General features: G+C 52.5%; 2 protein-coding genes across 13 annotated transcripts in view; one reads left to right on the forward strand and one right to left on the reverse strand.

Annotated features, from left to right (window-relative positions):
• The window catches only part of Tnrc18 (trinucleotide repeat containing 18), a 96,295-nt gene extending 91,598 nt beyond the window's left edge, over positions 1-4,697 (forward strand). For 8 of the 9 annotated variants that reach the window (XM_039089375.2, XM_039089371.2, XM_039089373.2 and 5 more), the window contains 3 exons: positions 1,506-1,742; positions 2,329-2,403; positions 3,158-4,695. In XM_039089375.2, coding sequence (XP_038945303.1) covers positions 1,506-1,742; positions 2,329-2,403; positions 3,158-3,364 — 519 coding nt within the window. In that variant the 3' untranslated portion in view covers positions 3,365-4,695. Of the gene's footprint in view, positions 1-1,505; positions 1,743-2,328; positions 2,404-3,157 lie in introns of all 9 variants that reach the window. The other variant, NM_001107123.2, reaches the window with a different exon arrangement.
• Positions 4,698-6,519: 1,822 nt separating this feature from the next.
• Positions 6,520-22,566, reverse strand: part of Slc29a4 (solute carrier family 29 member 4) — a 31,230-nt gene continuing 15,183 nt past the window's right edge. For 2 of the 4 annotated variants that reach the window (XM_039089186.2, XM_039089185.2), the window contains exons 3-11: positions 16,780-16,911; positions 15,858-15,971; positions 15,108-15,236; positions 14,266-14,340; positions 10,983-11,227; positions 10,207-10,348; positions 9,911-10,098; positions 8,897-9,137; positions 6,520-7,635 (exon numbers count right to left, since the gene is read on the reverse strand). In XM_039089186.2, coding sequence (XP_038945114.1) covers positions 7,493-7,635; positions 8,897-9,137; positions 9,911-10,098; positions 10,207-10,348; positions 10,983-11,227; positions 14,266-14,340; positions 15,108-15,236; positions 15,858-15,971; positions 16,780-16,911 — 1,409 coding nt within the window. In that variant the 3' untranslated portion in view covers positions 6,520-7,492. Of the gene's footprint in view, positions 7,636-8,896; positions 9,138-9,910; positions 10,099-10,206; positions 10,349-10,982; positions 11,228-14,265; positions 14,341-15,107; positions 15,237-15,857; positions 15,972-16,779; positions 16,912-22,566 lie in introns of those variants that run through there. The other 2 variants (NM_001105911.1, XM_039089187.2) reach the window with 2 other exon arrangements.

Genomic DNA, 22,566 nt, shown 5'->3' on the forward strand with positions numbered 1-22,566 from the left:
TAATGACCTACTGACCTCACGAGCCCCGCCCTGCTGCTCCCTCTTATCTTCCCAGTAACTCCATGCTGGGCAGCCAAGACCTGCCCCAGAGCCTCTGGGGACAGTCAGTAGCTGACTCATGTGTAGAGTTTCCCTACCACAGACCCATCTTGGGCTTGCACTTGGCCTCCGTATGCCTAGACCAGAGTCCCCGGGCTGTGTGGACAGTTCCGATGAGGTGCTCCTATCGGTCGGAACCCCTTTTCTGCCCTGTTGTGCTACTATAGCAGAGTTAGGAGTTGGGGATTAACGGTGACAGGTTTGGGGGTATCTGGTGGCCTCCCTCAGTGTTTGAAGAGACGCTGGCTCATATGTGTCATCAGCTCCTAGGTCCAGTGAAGTTGAAGAGGTTGGGGGTGTAGTAATGTCAAAATCAGGTCTGTTTCAGAAGGGGAATTTTCTTTGTCCCTCTCTCCTCCCCTCCTTTCTTGCCCACCCCCTCCATATTTTCAGTGACATATTGAGGAATTCCAGGTTCAGTGAGATCCTGTCTCAAAAAATAAGGGGGATGCACGAATGGTGGCTTGTGACTTTAATGCAAGCATTCAGCAGGCTGAGGCAGGCAGATCCCTGTGAGTTTGAGGCAAGCCTGGTCTACATAGTAAGTTCTGGGACAGCCAGGGCTACATAATGAAGCCCTGTCTCCATGAAAGAAAGGAGGCCCAAGGACTGGAGGAAATGTCTCAGAAGTTACTAGAGCACTGGACCAGAGTTTGAATCCCAGCCACCTACATTGGTGGCTCACAAATGCCTGTAAACTTAGTTCCCAAAGGATCTGAAACCTTTCTCCTGCCTCTGTGGGCGTCTGCACACACACATGCACACACACTCAGAAAGACACACACACAAACAAGATGGAGAGCAGTCAAGGAAGATCCCTGTGGCTGCCACATCCATGCATCTGCGTGCACATACATTGCATGTGTGTGTGTGTGTATGTGTGTGTGTGTGTGTGTGTGTGTGTGCGCGTGCGTGTGTATAAACACATACACTCCCTCCTGTTGCTATGAGAAATTACTTGAGAGGATCAACTTATGAAAAAGGAAGGTTTGTTTTGGCTCATTATTTCCACTACTGTCTGCTGGTTCTGGCTCCATCGCCTGGGCCTCTGCTAATGCAGGAACGCATGGTACAGAAACTACTCCTGACTGGCAGGAATCAGAAAAGAGCCAGAGGCCTGATAGCTTCCTTTAAGACCACACCTCCAGTGACCCGCTTGTTCTCGTCAGACACCAGCTCTAAACTGTGTTCCACTTCCTCAGTAGCACCACCATTTAATGAGTGAACTCGGTGGTAGGTGGGAGTGCTTCCAAACTCAGGCTAAAGCACCCCTTCCATGCAGACCCCCAGGATTCATGGCAGGTGACTTAGGTCCAGGGATTGGGGAGCCTTGTGGGTGCCTGGCCTTTGGCTCTGCAACGCTAGGCACAGTGCTGGGCTCTAATCCTCATTCTCACGTCCCACAGCGGCGAGGCATGAAAGGCAAGGCTCGTAAGCTCTTCTACAAGGCCATCGTCCGAGGCAAGGAGATGATCCGAATCGGCGACTGTGCAGTCTTCCTGTCAGCTGGCCGCCCCAACCTGCCCTATATTGGCCGAATCCAGAGCATGTGGGAGTCATGGGGCAACAACATGGTGGTTCGTGTCAAGTGGTTTTACCATCCGGAGGAGACCAGCCCAGGCAAACAGTTCCACGAGGGCCAGGTGAGTTTCCCTGTTGGGAACTGAAAGACCCTGGTATATAAAGGTAGACCCATGGGGTTTGATTTCTGTTCATGTGATAAATTACCCTCAAGGAAAGCAACTTAGGGCGGTAAGGGTTTTCTTTTAGCTGACAGTTCTTTGTTACATGTAGTTCGGCTCTGTGGGGAGTCACAGTTGCAAAAGCCTGAGACAGCTAGTCTATCCACAGTCAGGAGCAGAGAGAATAAATAATGCATGTTTAGTGCTCAGCTTGCTTCCTCTGTAGTCCAGAGTTCCCTGTGCAGGGAATAGAGCCGCCCACAGTGGACTGGGTCATCTCACCTTAATTAACAAAATCAAGATAATCCCCATCAGATGCACCCACAACCCACCCTGACTTTAGTACCTTATTGAGACTCTTCCCAGATGATTCTAGGTTGTATCAAATTGGCAATTAAAAACCATCACACCGTCTGAGGCTGGGCATGCTGGGAACAGTGACCCCACAAGTGGGAAGGTTGAGTCCGGGGAGTTTGTGTAGTGGGCCTGGGATCTCAGATGGGAAGAAAACTCCGCTCAGACTTATCCTCATCCCTCCCTCCCCCAGCACTGGGACCAGAAGTCGGGGCATAACCTCCCCGCAGCCCTGCGGGCCTCCAGCCAGAGGAAGGACTTTATGGAGGTAGGAACGCAGCTATGGGCTCTTGGTGCTGGGGTGCAAGCTCCATCTAGATGGGGTGGGTTCCAAGCTTTCTGCTCCGGCCCTCCCTGCCTCTCTTTCTTGTGTCTGTGGCTCTGAGCTACTGGAGTCCCTGTCACTGTCTGCCCCATGCTGTGCCTCCGAACGTCCCTCGCTTTCTGTCTTTGGCATTTTCAGGCACCTTCATTCATCTTTTTTTCTGTCGTTTCTCTCATTTTTATTTCTTTTCTGTGTGTCTGCGCGTACACACACACACACACACACACACACACACACACACACACACGTTTGTACCTGCTGTTGCGAGTGTGGGTGCCTATGTGGCTGGAGGTTCACTGTCGACATTGGGAGGCTTCCTTGATATCAAATCAATCCAGAGCTCACTGATACGGCTGGTCTTCGGAGCCAGCTTGCTCCAGAGATCTCATGCGGGCTACCACACCCATCTGCTACTTACATGGGTTCAGGGTATCTGAACATAATGGGGATGGCACTGTGTCCGTCCATCCCTTTGGACATCCTGTCTTCTCTCGCTACCTGTTTTCTCCATCTCTTTATCTCTCTCGGTCTCTGTCTTCCCACCATTGTCTCTTTATCTCTTGTTTGTCCGTTTGTCCCCATCTGTCTCTCCGTCGCTTCACCTCTGTCTCCAGGTGTCTGGCTTTAAGGCATCCCGGGGTCTCCCTGATCCAGGAGGGTTCCCTCCAGGGCCTCACACCCACACTCTGCCCCGCAGCGTGCCCTGTACCAGTCCTCCCATGTGGATGAGAACGATGTTCAGACAGTGTCCCACAAGTGCCTGGTGGTGGGCCTGGAACAGTATGAGCAGATGCTGAAGACCAAGAAATACCAGGACAGCGAGGGTCTCTACTACCTCGCGGGCACCTATGAGCCCACCACAGGCATGATCTTCTCCACGGACGGCGTGCCTGTGCTCTGCTGAGTGCCGCCCACCCAGCGGGGCCCACAGAGACCCCCCCTCCCCACCACTGCCATGGCGCGGGACCACGTGTGTTGTGTGCATGCCAGTGTGCTCGTGGGCGTGTGCATGTGGCCAGGTGGACGCCCCAGGCAAGTGCGAGTGTGTACATGTGTGTGCCCGTATGCATGCACGTGTGTGCACACATGTGCACACATTTCCAGACCCTTTCTGGTCATCCCCTGGTGCCCTCATGCTGAGACCCCCCCTCCCCCCCACCTCAGCTATCAGGGTCCAGCTCTGCTGTCCCCTCAGGGTCACCTCAGTGAGGACTTCCCTCCAGCACTTTGTATGCTCTTCATGAGGCTGCCCTCTGAGCTCTGGGCCTGCGTAGACGCTTTGATTCTGTGGATGGGGTAAGGGAGAGTTCCAAGGACCCAAACTAATGTTTGGTATAGAGTTCAGCCACACCCAGCACGGAGCCCATCGAAGACCTCCTACCGTGGGCCGGGGGGGCCCCAACGCCAGCCAGCTTCACCAATCACACCCGGGCATCTGGGCATCTGCATGCCCGGCCTCCACCCTCTCAGGACAGCCTGGACTTGGGGAACAAGGCAGGGGAGGGCAGCCCAGGAGCATCACCATACCCCGTGGGCCCCCCAGCTCAGACCCTTACACTACAGAAATCCCCAATGGTGCTGAAATCCGCGCCCACGCCCGGCACGGCCCGCCCGGCGCCTCCACCAGGAGGATCCGAAAGGTTACCTGTACAGTTTACTGTAGCCTGCCCCTGTATCATACACCTTTAAATGGAGTCAACTTTTTAATTATATATAAAGATAAATATATATAAATATATATATAAACTTTTTAAAACTGTGAAAAATAGCTATGAAATTATAAAAAAAAACACATTCTGACGTGCAGAATATTATTTTTTATTTCCTGTTAGATCGTGAATGTCTAGCACCGGCTTCATGCCTGCCCCCCACTCCCCCGTATTCTCACCCCTGCCCATGTGTACTGTATGTGCCCCCAAATGGATGAGAGATGGAGATAGACAGAGGGGACCCGAGCCCAGCCCCCAGCTCAGCCCGAAGCACTTAACCAGTCCCCTGTGCCTGCCAGACCCCAGTGGGGTCCCCGGAGGCTTTGAGCAGACAATCTTGAAGGAAGGAAAAGCCAGATTTCGGTTTTGTTTTTTCTTTTCTTTTTGGGGTGGGGAGTAATTACTGTTCCTGATTTTTTTTTAAAAGTTTCTTTTGGAATTTTGTTTGTTGGCAAATTCTGTGTGATCTTTTTTCATAAAAAAAAAAAAGGAAAGAAAAAGAAAAGAAAAAATTTAATTGGAAAAATACTGTGTCTTTGGAGTGGCTTATTTTGGGGGTCCTGGGATGGCAGAATCGGTGTGGAGGATCCAGGCAGGACCGTTGTTCTGGGACACCCAGAGATGGAGAGAGGCTGAGGCCACACAGCATTGGTTTTCAGTGACAGGAGCCCCATGTGTCGGGTCCAAAGTTGAGGGTACAGCCTGGAGCTGCTGTGCTAGGCACAGAGAGGAGCTTGGGCCAGCGCTTCAGAAAGTTCTCGAAGTCAGAGTGCCGTCTTGTTTAAAATTCAGGAGCCAGGGCCTGGAGAAATAATGGCCCAGTAGTTGGCAGTGTTTGTGGGCCTTGCAGCAGATCCGGGGTTCAGTACCCAGCACCCACATGGCCGCTCACAACCATATGTAACTCCAGCTCCAAGGGTCTGACAACCTCTTCTGACCAGGCTTCTCGTGATGCAGACATACACGCGGGCAAGATAAAAAGACATCTAAAACCTCTTCTGAGCTACAGGGTGGAGAAGTTTTCAGGATAATGCCCACCTGAGTCCCATACCCAGGAAATGCACAGGCAAACAGACGTGGCGCTGCCCCAGGAACCCAGTGCTGAGTAGCCAATCCAGCCAAAGAGCAGGCCCCAGGTCAGTGGAAACCTGTCACGGAGTGGGATGACACCTTAGGATGCCCCCTGGCCTCCACACAGGCAAGCAGACAGGTCAAGCCTATGTCTGGATGGGAGACAGTTCTGGGGCCTGTGGAAGCTGGATTGGAGGACTGGCCAGCCACAAGTGTAAATGTGCACCAATAGCTGTAGCACTCATTCTAGGCTTTTCTGTGTTACAGCCAGGGAAGAGGACAGGGTGGGGGATGGCAGCAAGTGGTACCGTGGGAAGAGCTAGAGGTTGCAGGGAAATGGGGAGGATGGGAAGAGTCACCCTGGCCACCTGGCTTCCAGCTGTGGCATCACTACAACCGTGATCTTGAGTCATCTGGCTGCCTAACTGGGACTCAAGGGTTGTATAGCAAGTGGGTCCCTGAGGCTACAGGATTTAGGTGCCCTCCTCCAAGTCCCCATTTTCCAATTCCATTCTTCGGGGATGCAGAACAGGGAAAGGAGGTGTCTGGACCTGGGGAGGCAGCTTAGCGAGTAACAGCATTGGTTATATGAGCAGGAGGACTGAGTTCGAGTCCACAGAACTCTCTTCAAGAAAACAGTGTGGCCATCAGGGGCTGGTACCAGGTGGATCCCAGGGGCTCGCTGGCCAGCCAGTCTAGCCTAAATGTTGAGGAGCAGATTTGGTGAGAAGGTGATATAAAATGGATGGCATCAGATGTCTTTTGGCTTCTGTGCACACATGCACACCACGCACATCAACACCCACCCCACATATATAACAACATACACACACACACACACACACACACACACACGTGTGCAGGGGTGGAGAATATGTCTCTAAAATTGTCACCAGAACTGGGGACTGTAACCGGAAGAATCCATTCCTGGCTTTGAGCAGCCTGCGTCCCAGCCCCAGAGGGGTAGGGCCAGGACCAACACACAACATACTCCGTTTTGAGCTCCTCTTCCCATAGGATGTCAGATGGATACATTCCCCCATCCTCATCGGGTCAGTGGTCCCAGGTGCTCAGCCCTGGACGCAAGGGCAGGCTCCCAACCAAGTATCGGTTCTAAACACACAAGCTCAGGGCAGGCAGGCTGTTTCATAGGTGGGACCACAAATGTCTCGGCATTGTCAGGGAAGACCTCTCACCAGGACCCCATTTTAATGGCACCAGACCTTATGGCTCATCTCCCACCCCTCCCCCCACAAACACCTCCTCAGGGACAGCGGTGGGCAGTCTCTGCCATCTTTAATGGCCAGTGCGGTAGTCAGAGAACACACAGGTAGACAGGACACAGCAGGGATTGGTACAAGGTGGTCACAGCTGGGGCCAGATGTGTGGAGAGGCAAGTGTCGTGGTTCAGCCAAAGCTCTCTCTGGCAGGAGGTCCTACAGCCAGTCCTGGCTCCCAGGACTCCACTCCTCACCTTGCCCGCTACTTGCCAGGGGTTCAGGTGTGATGTGTCACTGCTTGACTCTCAGTGGATGGGAGTGGGGCGACGTAGGTCACAGTGGATCTCAGCTGTCCCTGCATTATGGATAAATTGAATGGAGCCGGGGAGGAAATGGGACATCTGTTGGGTGTGGCCCTTAGCCTGTGCTCTGAGGGCTTGGGGGTCCTCCACCTAAGGTGGGTGCACCCAGGTCAGCTCTGTTGCTATGACTACAGGAGGCCTGTGTAGACGTAGGAATGAGTCTTAATCCTTTATGTATGTGGGAGCTCGGGGAGGGTTGTGAAGAAGTGTGTAAGAACAAGAAGGGGACAGAACGGGGTTGGGGACTTGCCTCCAAGATCTCTCATACTCATGAGGAGGTGCCCCCCCCCCCGTCCAGTAAATGAAAACTACATTGAAGACCGTCATGGGACCGCACAGTGGGGTCACAGTGAAGGAAGTCAACTCAGATTGTGGTCAGCCATTCCGAGTGGCTGAATAACCCCACCATGGTGACAAACGTGGAGCCTCTGGACATAGAGGGTGAAGGGCAGGTGTCCGACCCAACCCAGACACGAGGAGGTGGTGCCCTGGGTGGTGATGCTCCAACTGCAGTGTGCGACTGGAACAAGGTAGCAAGGTGGCGTTAGTGGCTTAGGAGGCGGCCAGGACCCCGCAGGCACTGAGGCAGGGGTGGGAGGGTCCTCAGGCCTTGGGGTATCTGGCCCGAGCAGCCCTTCCTGGGCAGGTGGCAGGATCGGGTGGGCCTGGCTCAGGGGCCAACAAGGATGGAGTCGTTGGCGGTGGCTGTTTGAAAGCAGCTGCTGTGGGCGTCACGGGTGAGGCTGTAGGTGCAATAGGCCACAGCAGAGCCCAGGGTCAACCCCGACATATAGGACACAGTCATGGTGTTCCCTGTGGACAAGAATGACCTGAGTAGGACAAAGAACAGCCGTGGGGGTTGAGGCTGCACTGTGCTAGACAATCTCTGTGGCTACGGCTTCTCACGTGTGCATTGTGGTAACAACTGTCAGGACTCGAGAACCTGTGAGACCCTGTGTTCCACCACTGAGCCACGCCCCAGCCCCTCACTGGGGGAGTCTAGGCAGGGGCTCTACCACTGGGCCACGCCCCCAGCCCCTCACTGGGGGATTCTGGGCAGGGGCTCTACCACTGAGCCACGCCCCCAGCCCCTCACTGGGGGATTCTAGGCAGGGGCTCTACCACTGAGCCACGCCCCCAGCCCCTCACTGGAGGATTCTAGGCAGGGGCTGTACCACTGAGCCACGCCCCCAGTCCTCACTGGGGGATTCTAGGCAGGGGCTCTACCACTGAGCCACGCCCCCAGTCCCTCACTGGGGGATTCTAGGCAGGGTCTCTACCACTGAGCCACGCCCCCAGCCCCTCACTGGAGGATTCTAGGCAGGGGCTGTACCACTGAGCCACGCCCCCAGTCCTCATTGGGGGATTCTAGGCAGGGGCTCTACCACTGAGCCACGCCCCCAGCCCCTCACTGGGGGATTCTAGGCAGGGGCTCTACCACTGAGCCACACCCCAGCCCCTCACTGGGAGATTCTAGGCAGGGGCTCTACCACTGAACCACACCCCAGGACTTTTGCACACATGGCTCCCTCTGCTTGGATGCAGTTCTTTGCAGCTTCCTGTACTTGTCTCCCTCATTTCTTCCTCCAGTATTTTGCTCAAAAGCCATCTTCTCAGTAAAGTCTTGCAAGATCGTTCTGTTCACACCATGGCCCCCCAGTTCTTGCATCTGCCCTAACCTCTCAGACTAACAGCCCCTAGGACTCACCACTGTGGAACACGTCACAACTGTCTGCTAACTCTCTGTTTATTGGCCGTCTCTCAGAACTGTAACCCGGCAAATGTGGGCAGCGTCATGTTACCACTGCTTATGAGAGCGCTAGGTACACAGGCTCCCCAACTAGCAGTAGAATAAGTGAATGAGTGAATGAATGCATGAATGAGTGAATGAAGAAATTACTTACCGATGTCCTTTACACCTACAATGCCCTTGTCACTTAACCCTTGAGACCAATATATTTTCTCACTTGCTGGCTGCCCTTGGCTGGCTTCTCAGGCCTCAGTTTTCTTCACTAGAGGGGCAGTAGGCTGTCAGGAGGAACCCCTGAGTGTCCCTCAAGCCAGGGAGTCTTACCTGCCAGCTCCCGCTGCTTGGGGCTCACTTTTCCAGCTGCCAGGATCATGGGCACGCTGCCAAAGTAGCCATTGCTGATGCCCATTAGCAGTGAGAAGACACAGGGCCAGGCAGGGTGACGGAGGGCAGGCATACCAGTGGGGTACACACACAGGATGAAGAGGGGGATGAAGACCACACGAAGGCAAGAGCAGGCAAGCAGATGGGTACCCCTCCAGTCCACGGGTAGGGCTGCCAGGATCTGCAGAGAGCAAGGAGTCTGGGATTACCCACCAAGCCATGAGCCTCTCCCTCCGACAGGCCCTCCAGCTACACCCTGTCCCCATACAGCCTTGACTAGCAGTCCAGCTTACCTCACAAGGGCCTCTAAATCTCATATACTTCCCCAGCCCCCTTTTTAGGACTGGTGAGAGAAGGCGAAACCTGGAATATGCTAGACAAGCACTCTAGTGGTCAGCCTTGCCTCCAGCCCTTCAGCCCCAACATGTCCCTAAGGGATTCTAGGCAGGGGCTCTACCACTGAGCCACGCCCCCAGTCCCTCACTGGGGGATTCTAGGCAGGGGCTGTACCACTGAGCCACACCCCCAGCCCCTCACTGGGGGATTCTAGAACACTCCCGGTGAGGGGCTCATGGTGTGACTCAGTGGTAGAATGTTTGCTCAACAAGGCCAAGGTCCTGGGTCCCACCCTGCATACTTGGTAAAGCATAGTAACGGCAAACTGACCACAGAGACATAGGTCATCTGAATTTCAGGGTTTCTAGGGTGCCACTCCATCCCTGACATCCTCAGACAGATCCACCAGTGACTGTGAGGCAGGGAAACTGGGGCTGATTCTAGCCTGAAATGCAGTTGGTGCCAGAGAGATCAAGCAGGGCCTGTACTCCACAGGACAGTGTTAGAGATGGTGACACTCATGGTTACCATTCTCCCCCTCCTGGAACTCTCGGCCTGGCATTGCTCCAGAAAGACCAGGACCTTCCCCGGGTTCCCCAAAGCCACCCTGTGGCTCACCTTGCCCACAAAGTCTGACAGGTTGAACACGGCCATGACCAGGATGGGCAGCCACTCGCCCAGCACGCAGTGGCGGATCTCGGACTCCAGGCCAGGAAACAGGCAGAGCGTAATGAAGTAAGTTACCGCAATGGATAGCATGTCGGCCCAGATGACCCGCGCCACGACGTATCGGTGCAGCAGCAGGGCTGGGGGGAATCGAGGTGTGTTAGAAGCTGGTGCTCATGGGCCCCTGCTGCCTCAGCCTGGGTGACAGCCACAGATGCCACAGGGCCCCCACAGGGTATCACATTCACCTCTGAAGGTGGGCCAGCTCCGTTTGACTCGTGGCCGGGGCACATCAAAACGCATGTAGACGCCGCTGTTGCTGTGGGTCACCTCATGGGCTGGGCTGTCCTTTGGGGACCTGCTGCTGGACAGGGCTGGAGTTTGGTGCTCCTGGGTGGAGAGGAATGATGGGAGTCATGGCCCAGGTACCCAGGGCGAATGGTGGAGCCACAGTCAGATAGACATTAAGTTAGCGCCTACTGTGTGCACTTCCTTGTCAAGGGACAATATTTACCTGCCCTACATCTCTCCACCCAGCCTTAAGTCACGGAGAGCAGCCTTCTCTGGGCCTTGTGGTGTGGGGTAGAAGGGTAATGCAGGATGTGACCACTAGAGGGCACTCTAGCTTTCCAGAACTGCAGATTGGCTTACTCACGCTGAAGCCACTCAAGGAGTTGGTATTACGAGGCCACCCTTGAAGCAGTGGTCTGTGTTGGGGTCCTCACGGAGAGGGAACCCCTGAGCTGTGATGGAAATGAGCTTCTTACAGGATTCCCCCAACTTCCATTAATCCCCCGTCTATCGATCTGCCACAGATCCTGGACTCTTCTCCCTGGCAGTAGCTGGAAAGCCCCCGTCTCCTACTGTCCCAACAGGGTGTCATGAAAGGTGCTCCACAGAAAGGAATTTCTCGGTACAGAAACAAACCTGCAGCTCGCCATCAGGGGATCGATAACAGGGCCAATGAGGAACTCTTCAGGCACCTGTGTGGGGGAAGGAGGCCAGGCCAGGCCACTGCACTTACAAAGTGGATGTCTCCTGACGCGACATCATGGTGCACTCGGTAGCCTGCCCGGACAGGGCGGCTGTCACGAGGCCGAGTGGTGTAGTAGAGCACAAAACGGCTGCGTCGCACCAGCAAGTGCAGCAGGAAGCACAGGAGCTCCAAGCCAGCAGAGACCAGGAAGAAGATGATGGTGCTGGCCCGCTCATCCGGGAGCAGCAGCTTAGTGAGGATTCGGCTCAGAGAGATCATCACCCCTGCCGTGCCTGGAGGGGAGACAGCGACAAATCAATGTTCCCAGTGCCTCTGTCACCCATGCCACCCCATCACTGCCTCTACCGCCCTTGCTCCACCCCACACCATTCCATCCACCAGCCCTTCCTCACTGGGTCCTAGCGGCTGCATCCTTCTACAGTTCCAGCCCAGATCCACTGCACCAGGTCCATAATGGCCCATCGTTCTACAAGACCCCACGCCCCGCATCCTGTGCAAGCCACAGCTCCTCCTAGCCCCACCCTACTTCGCCGAGCCCCACCAGTTACCAGTTCTATCCTGTCCAAGGTCCCGACTTCTTGCTAAGCCTTCCCCACCACTAGCAGCCCCCCAGCCCTCCTGAATCTGATCTCACCAGCCCCACTCCTAGACTGCCTGTCTGTCCATCCAGCCTGCATCAGCTCCCCTTTCCCCGGGAGCTCCCACAACCCCTGTCTCACCCTGTCATCTGCTCACACACTGTGGGCAGCACCACTCAGCTCTTGCTGGGTGTCCTGCTCTGAGGAGCCCCCTACAAGAAGGACACAAGGCCCCTGCCTTCCTAGGCTAGGAGAGAGGCCACAGTCAAGCCACAGAAGCACACAACAGCGGTCCAGGATGCACACCAGGGCAGTGGACATGGCCAGAGGGATAAGACTCAGAGCATCTTATTCTAGAAGGGGACAGTTAAGCCAAGGGATCTTCAGTACAGGGGAGTCAGGTGCACTCCAAGCAGTTAAGGGTCTGGAGCTTATGTGAGATACTGAGAGGTTCACCACCAGAGCAAGGGCCAGCTGGAGGAGGGCGTCAGGGTCAAGGAGGGCAGGTCCTGCTGCAGATAGCACATGGTTTGCCGACCCACAGCCACAGGGCAATGTGCGCTACTGAAGATGGACAAGTCTGTCCTGGAGGCTCTCAGCTACCACATCACAATCGCAAAACAATCCACCATCACCATCCTCGTGGGCCAGCCTCACGGATTCCACCACAAAAGCTACCGATTCCGGGTCTGAATGTGGCTCGGTTGGTAGAGTTCTTGTTACGCACACATGGCATCCTGGTCCCAACACAGTGTAAATGTAGTATGGTGGCACATGCCTAGAATCCCAACACTCAGGAGTTGGGAGCAGGGGGATCAGAAGTTCAAGGTTATCCTCAGCTATATATAGTTGGGAGCCCGTCCCGGTATAATTAAAAAAGCGCACGGCCGGTTCCCGCGAGTTCCCACTCTGCAAGGATCCGTGGCGCTCTTGCTGTTTCTCTGTCAGCCGCTTTCACACACTGTCCCCTTGGCGAGTTGTTACCACACCTGATACACTCATCGCATTCCAGGGGCCACACCACAATAGCCCCGAGCAGTCTATAGCCTAACATGGCTTCCTGTCACGGACTCTGCTCACACCCCCGAGAACCCAGTTAAGTCATGACTCAACAAACCGGAACCCAACAGTCAGACTTGTATGTCAAATGCTCAATGTATCCACAGAATTACAACCAATCGATAAGGATACAAACCGCCCACCTAGAAAAGATATAATTTGCTCCTCTAGACACACAAAATCCAGTACACATCCATCCCTTAAGAATAGTCATAACAGCCTGTAAATGTGCGGAGAGAAATCTTAACATCCACCTCCATGTTCTCTCGGCCGCTCTCCCACTCTCATTCCGGTCTCCTTTCCTCCCTAAAACTTCTCTCCCGCCCATCTTTCCTTCTTGTCCAATGACAGGCCTCGTTCTATCCTGTACCGGCCTTTACCTGCACAATGACATCAACCTACAGAAGCCAGCCTGGGCTACAGGAGACCCTGTCACAGAATAACAACCACCAATCTGCAGGCTTGCAAATCCACCTGTACTGGCCGCCTCCTAGAAGTTAGCCCTAGGTGGCACAGTTTGATGTTCCAGGCAACACATGGCAGAAGGAGCCCACAGGTGGCTGCCACATGACACTGGCTAGGGCTGACTTCTTGTCTAATTGTGACTAGTTACAGAATAGAGGGCAAGACCAGGCACACTCAGACTCGGCCTGGAGGGCATGTCCAGGGGGCGCTGGGGGTCTGGGCACTGGATAAATTTCAGACTTCAGGAAGGGTGCTGGGTATCAGAAAGGGGCATCTGGGAGGTGGCTTTGCAGACAAGCAGTTAAGTAACAGCACACTGAGCAGGGTGGTTGGTGAATGGGGGTTCTGAGGAGGGCTTGGTCCTGAATGACATCAGTTGATATCATGGGCTTGGGCAACCCTCAGGACACTTGCCCCAGGCTCACGGACACACACACACACACTGAGAGAGAGAGAGAGAGAGAGAGAGAGAGAGAGAGAGAGAGAGAGAGAGAGAGAGAGGAAAAGAGAGAGGGGAGGAGAGACGGGGGGAGACCTTCAGCATACCTGCCCAGACATGCACATGCACACACACACACTTGCAAATTTCCAAAATTGAAACACCCCATCTTAGAGGGAGGAAGGTGTTCCAAAAGACTCAGGGAATAAAGATATAAAGATTAAAAGTCCAGCTGAACCACACAAGATGCTCAAGACCCCTGCCAAGATTCCCCAAGCAGTAACAATTGCCAGGGAGAGGGGAGTCTCTCTCTCTCCCCAGCACGTACTGGGCGGGGACCCAACTTTCCTACGTTGATACCCGGGCTGGGGTGGGCTTCTCAGTGAGTCTGTCTTTGAGTCACCCATACTCCTGTGACTCAGCCAGATAGACTCTCCAAAGCTAGATTGGTGGAACTGTGTTGTTGTTGTTTGGTGTGTAGATCGTGTGCCTTATCTATTCACATCCCTCAGGGGAAAGTCACACGACAGACACGCAAAATACACCCCTCTGCCTGCTCACTGCAACTGTGGCTCGCCAATCGCACATGCCGCTCGCACTCTAGAACTCCGGCGCACACAGGTGAGCACACCTATCCCTCCCACCCAGGGGTCCATCCCTCACCATCTATAGTCACCATTTCCAGTCTTTCTGGCCCACCTCCCCAACCAGGGCATGCTCAGTGGTGTCCCCAGACCGGCGCCCCTTGGGGAGGGGTCTCAATACTCACTCTCTCCAGTCATCACCCCCTGCGTGTACCTCTTGGGCAGTAATCCTGTGTAGCCGTAGAAGCTAGATTGCTGCACTTAAGAGAGAGAGGGGGGACGTGGTCAGATACCTTGTGCCACTGGTTGACGCAGAGGCAATGTGGACCTCCTGTGTTCTGTTGGCACTGGGAGGCAGGAAGGCACACCAGAGACAATGTGAGGTTTACCACAGCTACCCACAAACACGGGAAGGAAACGGTGTTGCCCCAAAAAGTTCACAGAGCACAGTTATCTTCCTGGCCCTGGGATTCAATGTCACTGACAAGTCCTGGCTGATGGGAGTGGAGGTGACATGTGCTCCTTGCTGGATGAGACAGGGCAAATTTGCTCTCGGCCTTTCTCCCAACAGCAGTGAATTAGGAGTTCAAAGCCAGCCTGGACTGCATGAGATTCTGTCTCAATAAAGAGGGGAATGGGTTGGGGATGTAGCTTGGTACAGAGTTTGGCTAGCATCCATGAAGCCCTGGATTCTACCACCAGCCCTGCAGCCCTGTGCAAACTGGATGGTGTGTGTGTGTGTGTGTGTGTGTGTGTGTGTGTGTGTGTGTGTGTGTATGTAATCCTAGCACTAAGGGGGTAGAGACAGGAGGATCAGGGGTTCGAGAGAACCAGGGAGCTGCATCCAAGCCTGTGGCCCACGAGAGTGGCCTTAGCCTATGTGACAGTTTGTGTGCATGTGTGTGGTGTGTATGCACACTCTGGTGTATCCAATAGACACATGCCCAGCACTTGGGTGACTCCCCTGTACAAAGCCACACAGTACTTGGGCTCAGCCCTCCCAGTGCATCCTGGTCCCATTCCTTACCTGTGCAGCCAAAGGCCACAGTGCCCACGGCGGCCAGGTTGATGGCGTAAGCCTGGTCGTGAGAGAAGAGCTGAAGCCACACATCAAAGATGCTGATAAAGAGCAAGGGACCCAAGGCCAGGAGGTAACCTGCGGGGAGCAGAGAAGCTGTGACAGCGTGGTGAGCGCTCGGGGGGAGCTCCTCACCTCACTCCACTTCCAATATTGGGTAGGTAGAAGACTCCAGGAGAGTCTACAAGAGCTGTTCTCAGCCTGAGGGTTGTGGCTCCTGTAAGGACTGAATGACCCTTTCTCAGGGGTCACCTAAGACCATGGAAAGCCACCATTATGACCATAGCAGTTGCAAATTTACAGTTATGAAGTAGCAACAAAAATAATGTTATGGCCTGGGTCACCACAACGCGCAGAACAGCATTGAAGGGTCACAGCATCCGGGCGGTCTACAGGGAAATGGTGTGAGCTTCCTGGAGGAGGAGCCACTGGGAGCTGAGTCTGTGTTCAAAGGGGAGGGCTTATGTAGGAACCTGGGGAAGTAACGTGGGGTTCACAAGAGCCAGTGGAGGCACCCACCATTGTACTGGCAAGCATCCTTGCCCTGACTTCCAACCGCAAAGCCTGCAGTGGTCCTAGAAAAAGCACCTGTTTCACAGGCAAGGCTGGGAAGCTGGGTGGGCAGGTACCGTGGGCTAAGAGCTCGAAGGGGGAGCTTATAGTCTCTGGAAAGGGACAACTCGGGGTGGCCTTAAATACCTGTGGTGATCCTAGTGTGCAGGTTCAACCTCTCCACCACAACGTTGTTGAGGAGCACGGCTGCCAGTGCCACCAAGATATAGGTGAGGCTCATGTCAAACACGATGGAGGTTCCTGCATATAAGAGGGACAGTGACTCAGAGAGGGACTTCTGGCCTCCTCAGTCACCCCTGCAAGGACTTTTCACTCTTCCCAAGGGGCCGATTTCTCTGAGTAAATCAGTGGATAGGCTGAGGTCACTCGGCAATTGCCAGTGAAGCCGAGGTTCTCACTTGGTCTGCCACAGTGGTCCCTGACTAACTCAGCTGGCTAACCTGGCTAACATAGGTCCATAAACTACCTCTATTCACTCCCTGTCAAGGTTTATATGTGAAATGTCCCCACCATGGGCTTACTTGCTGTAATACCAGATCCCCAGCAGGTGGCGCTGTTTGAGAAGGCTGTGGAACTTTTAGGAGGTGGAACCTCATTGGAGGAACCGAGTCACCAGGGGCGGGCCTTGGGATTTTGTAGGAGGAGCCACTTTGTGTTCACACTGTGTGACTGGTGAGCAGCCAGACTTCTGCTCTGTTCACCGTCCCTTCCCTGCCTGCTGCCATGCCGTCGCTGTCAGGGTGGGCCACATCCGGTGAACTGTGAGTCGGAATAAGTCCTTCCTCCCTTCAATGGCTTTTTGTCAGGCATTTAACCATAGCAACGAGAAAAGTAACTACTACGCTCCCCAAATAAAGGTCAGACCACAGGTATTCATCCACCCACCGTGGCGCAGTATTCCGTTGTGTCTCTGAAAACCACATCAGCTATTCTCTCCCGGCAACATCTCCAAGCTGGGTCCCGGCCCTCGAGATTCCCATAAGGCCCCGGCCCAGGGATAGGGAGCTGAGATGCCTTTGAGGGCTGTGTGGATGGCGGAGGGACCCACCTGGGTACTTGTGGTGAAGATAGTCCACATCGGTGATAAAACTGTTGTAGGGCAGTAGGAAGCCCACGCCAGCCAGCAGCATGGCAAAGTAGATGGCATGGTAGCGGTCGTCCGGCACAGGCTCGTCTACCGCTAAGTGGGGAGACACCAGGAGAGACTAGTGAGCACGCTCAGGGAAGTTAGAGTACTGGGATCCAGGAACCAGGACAGACACGCTGTGATTGTCCCTTCAGCAACTACTAACAAAACGCTCATTTCTGTCCCCAATGCTCTAGCAACTTTCTTTTTCCTTTCTTCTTCCCCCAAGATCTCATGTCACTCAGCCTGGCCTCCAACTCATGTAGCCCAAGATGACCTCGACCTTCTGATCTTCCTGTCCTGTCTCTACTTCCCGAGTGCTGGCATACACCATCGTACTTGATTCATTTGATTCTGAGGATGGAGTCCAGGGCCTCACACATGCTAAGCAGGCACTCTACCAACTAGGCTACGCTCCCATCACCTAATCTAAGTGTTAGCTTTCACCCCAAGACAAGACACCACAATTCTGTCATTTTGGGCATAAAGAGTTGCCACTCTGCTCCTGATTTGACAGCCAAGGGAGACCTTTGTGGATGGGGTATTAATTCCGACCATCAAGGGCCTGGCAAGTTGCTGTTGTCTGTAGGAATGAAGAAGAATGTGCCCACTGTGAGAGGGACACATGGCCTCTTGTGGCACTTCCGTTCCAAGTGTGACAGCTAAGGGGAGATCCCAACAATCCAATGCATGTAGGGTCCCTAATGCCCCCAGCTTTGGGAAATAAAGGCTCGGACACCGGCCAGGACTAGAGCTGTGAGCAGGGAGGTATCCACTGGCAGCAGAGGGAACGGAAATGAGCTGGTGGTGAATGTATGCTATGATCACGTGATGGATATCACTGAGTGTGTGTGTTGGGGTACACTGTGGAGGCCAGTGGGGGACATCAGATGCTTGACTCTACCTCTGTCTACCTTATTGCTGATGTCTCTACTGAGCTTGGAGCTGGTAACCAGTCAAGCTAGACTGGCTGGTCAGCAAACCAGGGGTTCCCCTATTTCCCTGGTGCTGGGATGGTAACCTGCTTGGGTCTTTTTATTTTTGTTTTCAAATTTTACTTTCTTATTTTATGTGTATAAGTGTTTTTATGCATGTACATGTGTGCATCGCATGTTGGTGCCCTCGGAGGCCAGGCAAAGGTGTCAGATCCCCTGGAGCCAGAGTTAAGGACGGTTGTGAGTGCTGGGATCGGAACCCAGGTCGGATCTTAACCCAGTGCTCTTAACTGCTGAGCCATCGCTCCAGCCCCCACACCTAGTTTTTCATGTACATTTTGGGGATTGAACTCGGGTCCTCACGCTTGCACAGCAAGCACCTTCCCTGCTGAGCCGTCCACCTGGCTGCATGTGGAGGTCAGAGACAACGTTTGGAAATCTGGTTCTTTCTACCGTGTGGATTCTGGAGATCAAACTTAAGTCGTCAGCCCTGGTGACAAGCAGCTTTACCCACTGAGCCATTTGACCAGCCCTTAAATATTTTTTTTATTCCCTCTTACACGCCCTTATCGGCAACATAAGATATATTCAGAGAGGGCTGGAGAGACGGCTCAGTGGGCAATGGTGAGCGCTGCCAAACTTCACAACCTCAATTCAGTCTTCGGAACCCACCTGGTGGAAGAAAACTCCCGCACACTGCCCTCTGATCTCTACAGAGTAATAAACCCTCAACCCCACTAGAGTAATAAACAAATAACTTTCTTTCCCCACCGCTCCCCCCAACTCAGGGAGTGGGTTTGATTTCTCTATGTATAGCACTGGCTGTCCTAGAACTAGCTCTGTAGACCAAGCTGGCCTTGAACTCACAGAGCTCTGCTTCCCAAGTGCTGCTATTAAAGGAATGCACCTCCACATCCAGGTTTTTTTTCCCCTCAAAAATGTACTTTGGGGCTCAGCCGTTAAGAGCACTGGCTGTTCTTCCAGAGGACCTGGATTCAGTTCTGGGCACCTACAGGGCAGCACACAAGCGTCTGTAACTCCTGTTCCAAGGGACCTGGCATCCTCACACAGTTGAAACACCAATGTACATAAAATCAAAATAGATTATTAAAAAAAGGTGTGTTTCGAATTGCTAGCTGTATTGAGGACACGGGACCTGCGAGAACTGCTAGCAGTTAGCCATGGACTCTGAGGAATGGGCTTACATGGTCTCAGGGGCCCAAATTGACTGTATCGTGCTTAGTGGCGGTATGACCCTGCTTTGGCTCTGTTTGGGTCGTAAGTTTGCTGAAGGAGCTGAGTTGGTAAGCAGGACACTGTGAGGACACTGCGAGGGGCTGTTTCATGGCTCAGCAGCTGAGGCTCGGGGCTTGGTTGATCCGTGACTTATTGAAGCATGGCCAGGGAGAGCTCAGCAGAAAGTGGTCTTCCATTGAGTGGGCCTGGCCTAATCAGAGGCGGCTTCTGGTCTTCTGGTGGTCTCACCTTGGGTTGGGGATCCAGGATGCCCGCTTTGTACACTTTGGATATCTGCTGTGACTGGCTGGGGTATGTCCCTGCCAAGGGCTCACACACTGGCGAAGGCTTGGTCATCGCTGAGGTGATGTAGAGGTTTACCATGATAGGTGTTGGGATCTCTACAATGAGTCCATGTTTCTCTGCAAGGAATGTCCTCTGACCCTGGGAGCCGATGACCCTGGCATGTCCTGTGACTTTCTCCCATTTATGTCTCCTCCTGTGGCACCTCCCCCAGGGTCCCACCACTGGGCTGTCATTATTAGGCCCTCACAGAAGCCAAATAGGAACATGTGACAAGGTCTTGATTCCCCGGCCATTGAAGGCTTGAAAAGCCTCTATCCTTTATAAAGTACCTGGTCTAAGGTGTTTTGTTAGAGCAACAGAACGTGCTCTAAGTAAGATACTGGCTTCACCAGCCCTACTCTAGTAAGCCAGTTTCTTTTTTCTTTTTTTTTTTTTTTTTGGTTCTTTTTTTTCGGAGCTGGGGACCGAACCCAGGGCCTTGCGCTTCCTAGGCAAGCGCTCTACCGCTGAGCTAAATCCCCAACCCCAGTAAGCCAGTTTCTTATAGTAAATATCTATACATGTGCACAAATCCATATCATGTCTATAACTATGCTTCTTCCTATCCATCATCCATCTATCCAGACATTCTCTATCCATGGTCCATCCATCCTGCTATTCATCCATCTGTCCACCCATCATCTAACCACCTATGCATCCCATATCCACCAGTTAGCCATCTACCCACCCATCCATCCATCCACCCATCCATCTATCCATCCGTCCGTCCGTCCATCCATCCACCCATCCATCCATCCACCCACCAATCCACCCATCCACCCATCCACCCATCTGTCCATTCATCCATCCACCCACCCACCTACCCGTCCATCCATCCATCCACCCACCCACCCACCCGTCCATCCATCCTCCATCCATTTCTCACCCATCAGTCATCCATCTGTCCATACATCTGCCATTCATGCATCCACCCATCATCTAATCACCCATCCCCCACCCATTCCTCAGTCACCCCTTTATCATCCATCTAGCCATTATCTATTCGCCCATCCATCTTCTATTCATCCATCCATCCTCCATCATCCACCCCACTGTCCATCTACACTCCATCAATCTATGTTCATAAACCATATATCCTCCATCCATCCGTCATCTGTATATCCCTCTACCCATTCACCTATCCATCTGTCTACCCAATCTATGATCTATTTAACCGATCTATCTACCCACCCACCTATCATTTAGCCGTCTGTCCATTTATCTACTCTCCTACTCATCCACCCATGATCTACCTATTCACCCATGATCTACCTATTCACCTATCATCTACCTATTCACCCATCTACCTATTCACCCATCATCTACCTATCCACCTATCATCTACCTATCCACCCATCATCTACCCATTCACCTATCATCTACCTATTCACCTATCATCTATCTATTCACCTATCATCTACCTATTCACCCATCATCATCTACCTATTCACCCATTATCTACCTATTCACCCATCATCTACCTATTCACCCATCATCTACCCATTCACCTATCATCTACCTATTCACCCATCATCATCTACCTATTCACCCATCATCTACCTATCCACCCATCATCTACCTATCCACCCATCATCTACCTATTCACCCATCATCTACCTATTCACCCATCATCTACCTATTCACCCATCATCTACCCATTTACCTATCATCTACCTATTCACCTATCATCTATCTATTCACCTATCATCTACCTATTCACCCATCATCATCTACCTATTCACCCATCATCTACCTATTCACCCATCATCTACCCATTCACCTATCATCTACCTATTCACCCATCATCATCTACCTATTCACCCATCATCTACCTATCCACCCATCATCTACCTATCCACCCATCATCTACCTATTCACCCATCATCTACCTATTCACCCATCATCTACCTATTCACCCATCATCTACCCATTTACCTATCATCTACCTATTCACCTATCATCTATCTATTCACCTATCATCTACCTATTCACCCATCATCATCTACCTATTCACCCATCATCTACCTATCCACCCATCATCTACCTATTCACCCATCATCTACCTATCCACCCATCATCTACCTATCCACCTATCATCTACCTATTCACCTATCATCTACCCATTCACCCATCATCTACCTATTCACCCATCATCTACCCATTCACCCATCATCTACCCATTCACCTATCATCTACCTATTCACCTATCATCTACCTATTCACCTATCATCTACCTATTCACCCATCATCATCTACCTATTCACCCATCATCTACCTATTCACCCATCATCATCTACCTATTCACCCATCATCTACCTATCTACCCATCATCTACCTATTCACCCATCATCTACCCATTCACCATCATCTACCCATTCACCTATCATCTACCCATTCATCCATCATCTACCCATTCACCCATCATCTACCTATTCACCCATCATCTACCTATTCACCCATCATCATCTACCTATTCACCCATCATCTACCTATTCACCCATCATCATCTACCTATTCACCCATCATCTACCTATCCACCCATCATCTACCTATCCACCCATCATCTACCCATTCACCTATCATCTACCTATTCACCCATCATCTACCCATTCACCTATCATCTACCTATTCACCCATCATCTACCCATTCACCTATCATCTACCTATTCACCCATCATCTACCTATTCACCCATCATCATCTACCTATTCACCTATCATCTATCTATTCACCTATCATCTACCTATTCACCCATCATCATCTACCTATTCACCCATCATCTACCTATTCACCCATCATCTACCCATTCACCTATCATCTACCTATTCACCCATCATCTACCCATTCACCTATCATCTACCTATTCACCTATCATCTACCTATTCACCCATCATCATCTACCTATTCACCCATCATCTACCCATTCACCTATCATCTACCTATTCACCCATCATCTACCCATTCACCTATCATCTACCCATTCACCTATCACCTATCTATTCACCCACCATCTACCTATTCACCTATCATCTACCTATTCACCCATCATCTACCTAATCACCTATCATTTCTAGTATTTATTTGGTTTTACTAAGACAACATCAAGTTATGCAGCCCAGGCTGGTCTGGGATTGTGGTAATCCTCCCTCAGCTTCCCAAATGATGGAATTATAAGTCTAAGCCACTATACCTGG

This window comes from Rattus norvegicus, chromosome 12 (assembly GCF_036323735.1).
Source record: "Rattus norvegicus strain BN/NHsdMcwi chromosome 12, GRCr8, whole genome shotgun sequence".
NCBI classification, from domain to species: domain Eukaryota; kingdom Metazoa; phylum Chordata; class Mammalia; order Rodentia; family Muridae; genus Rattus; species Rattus norvegicus.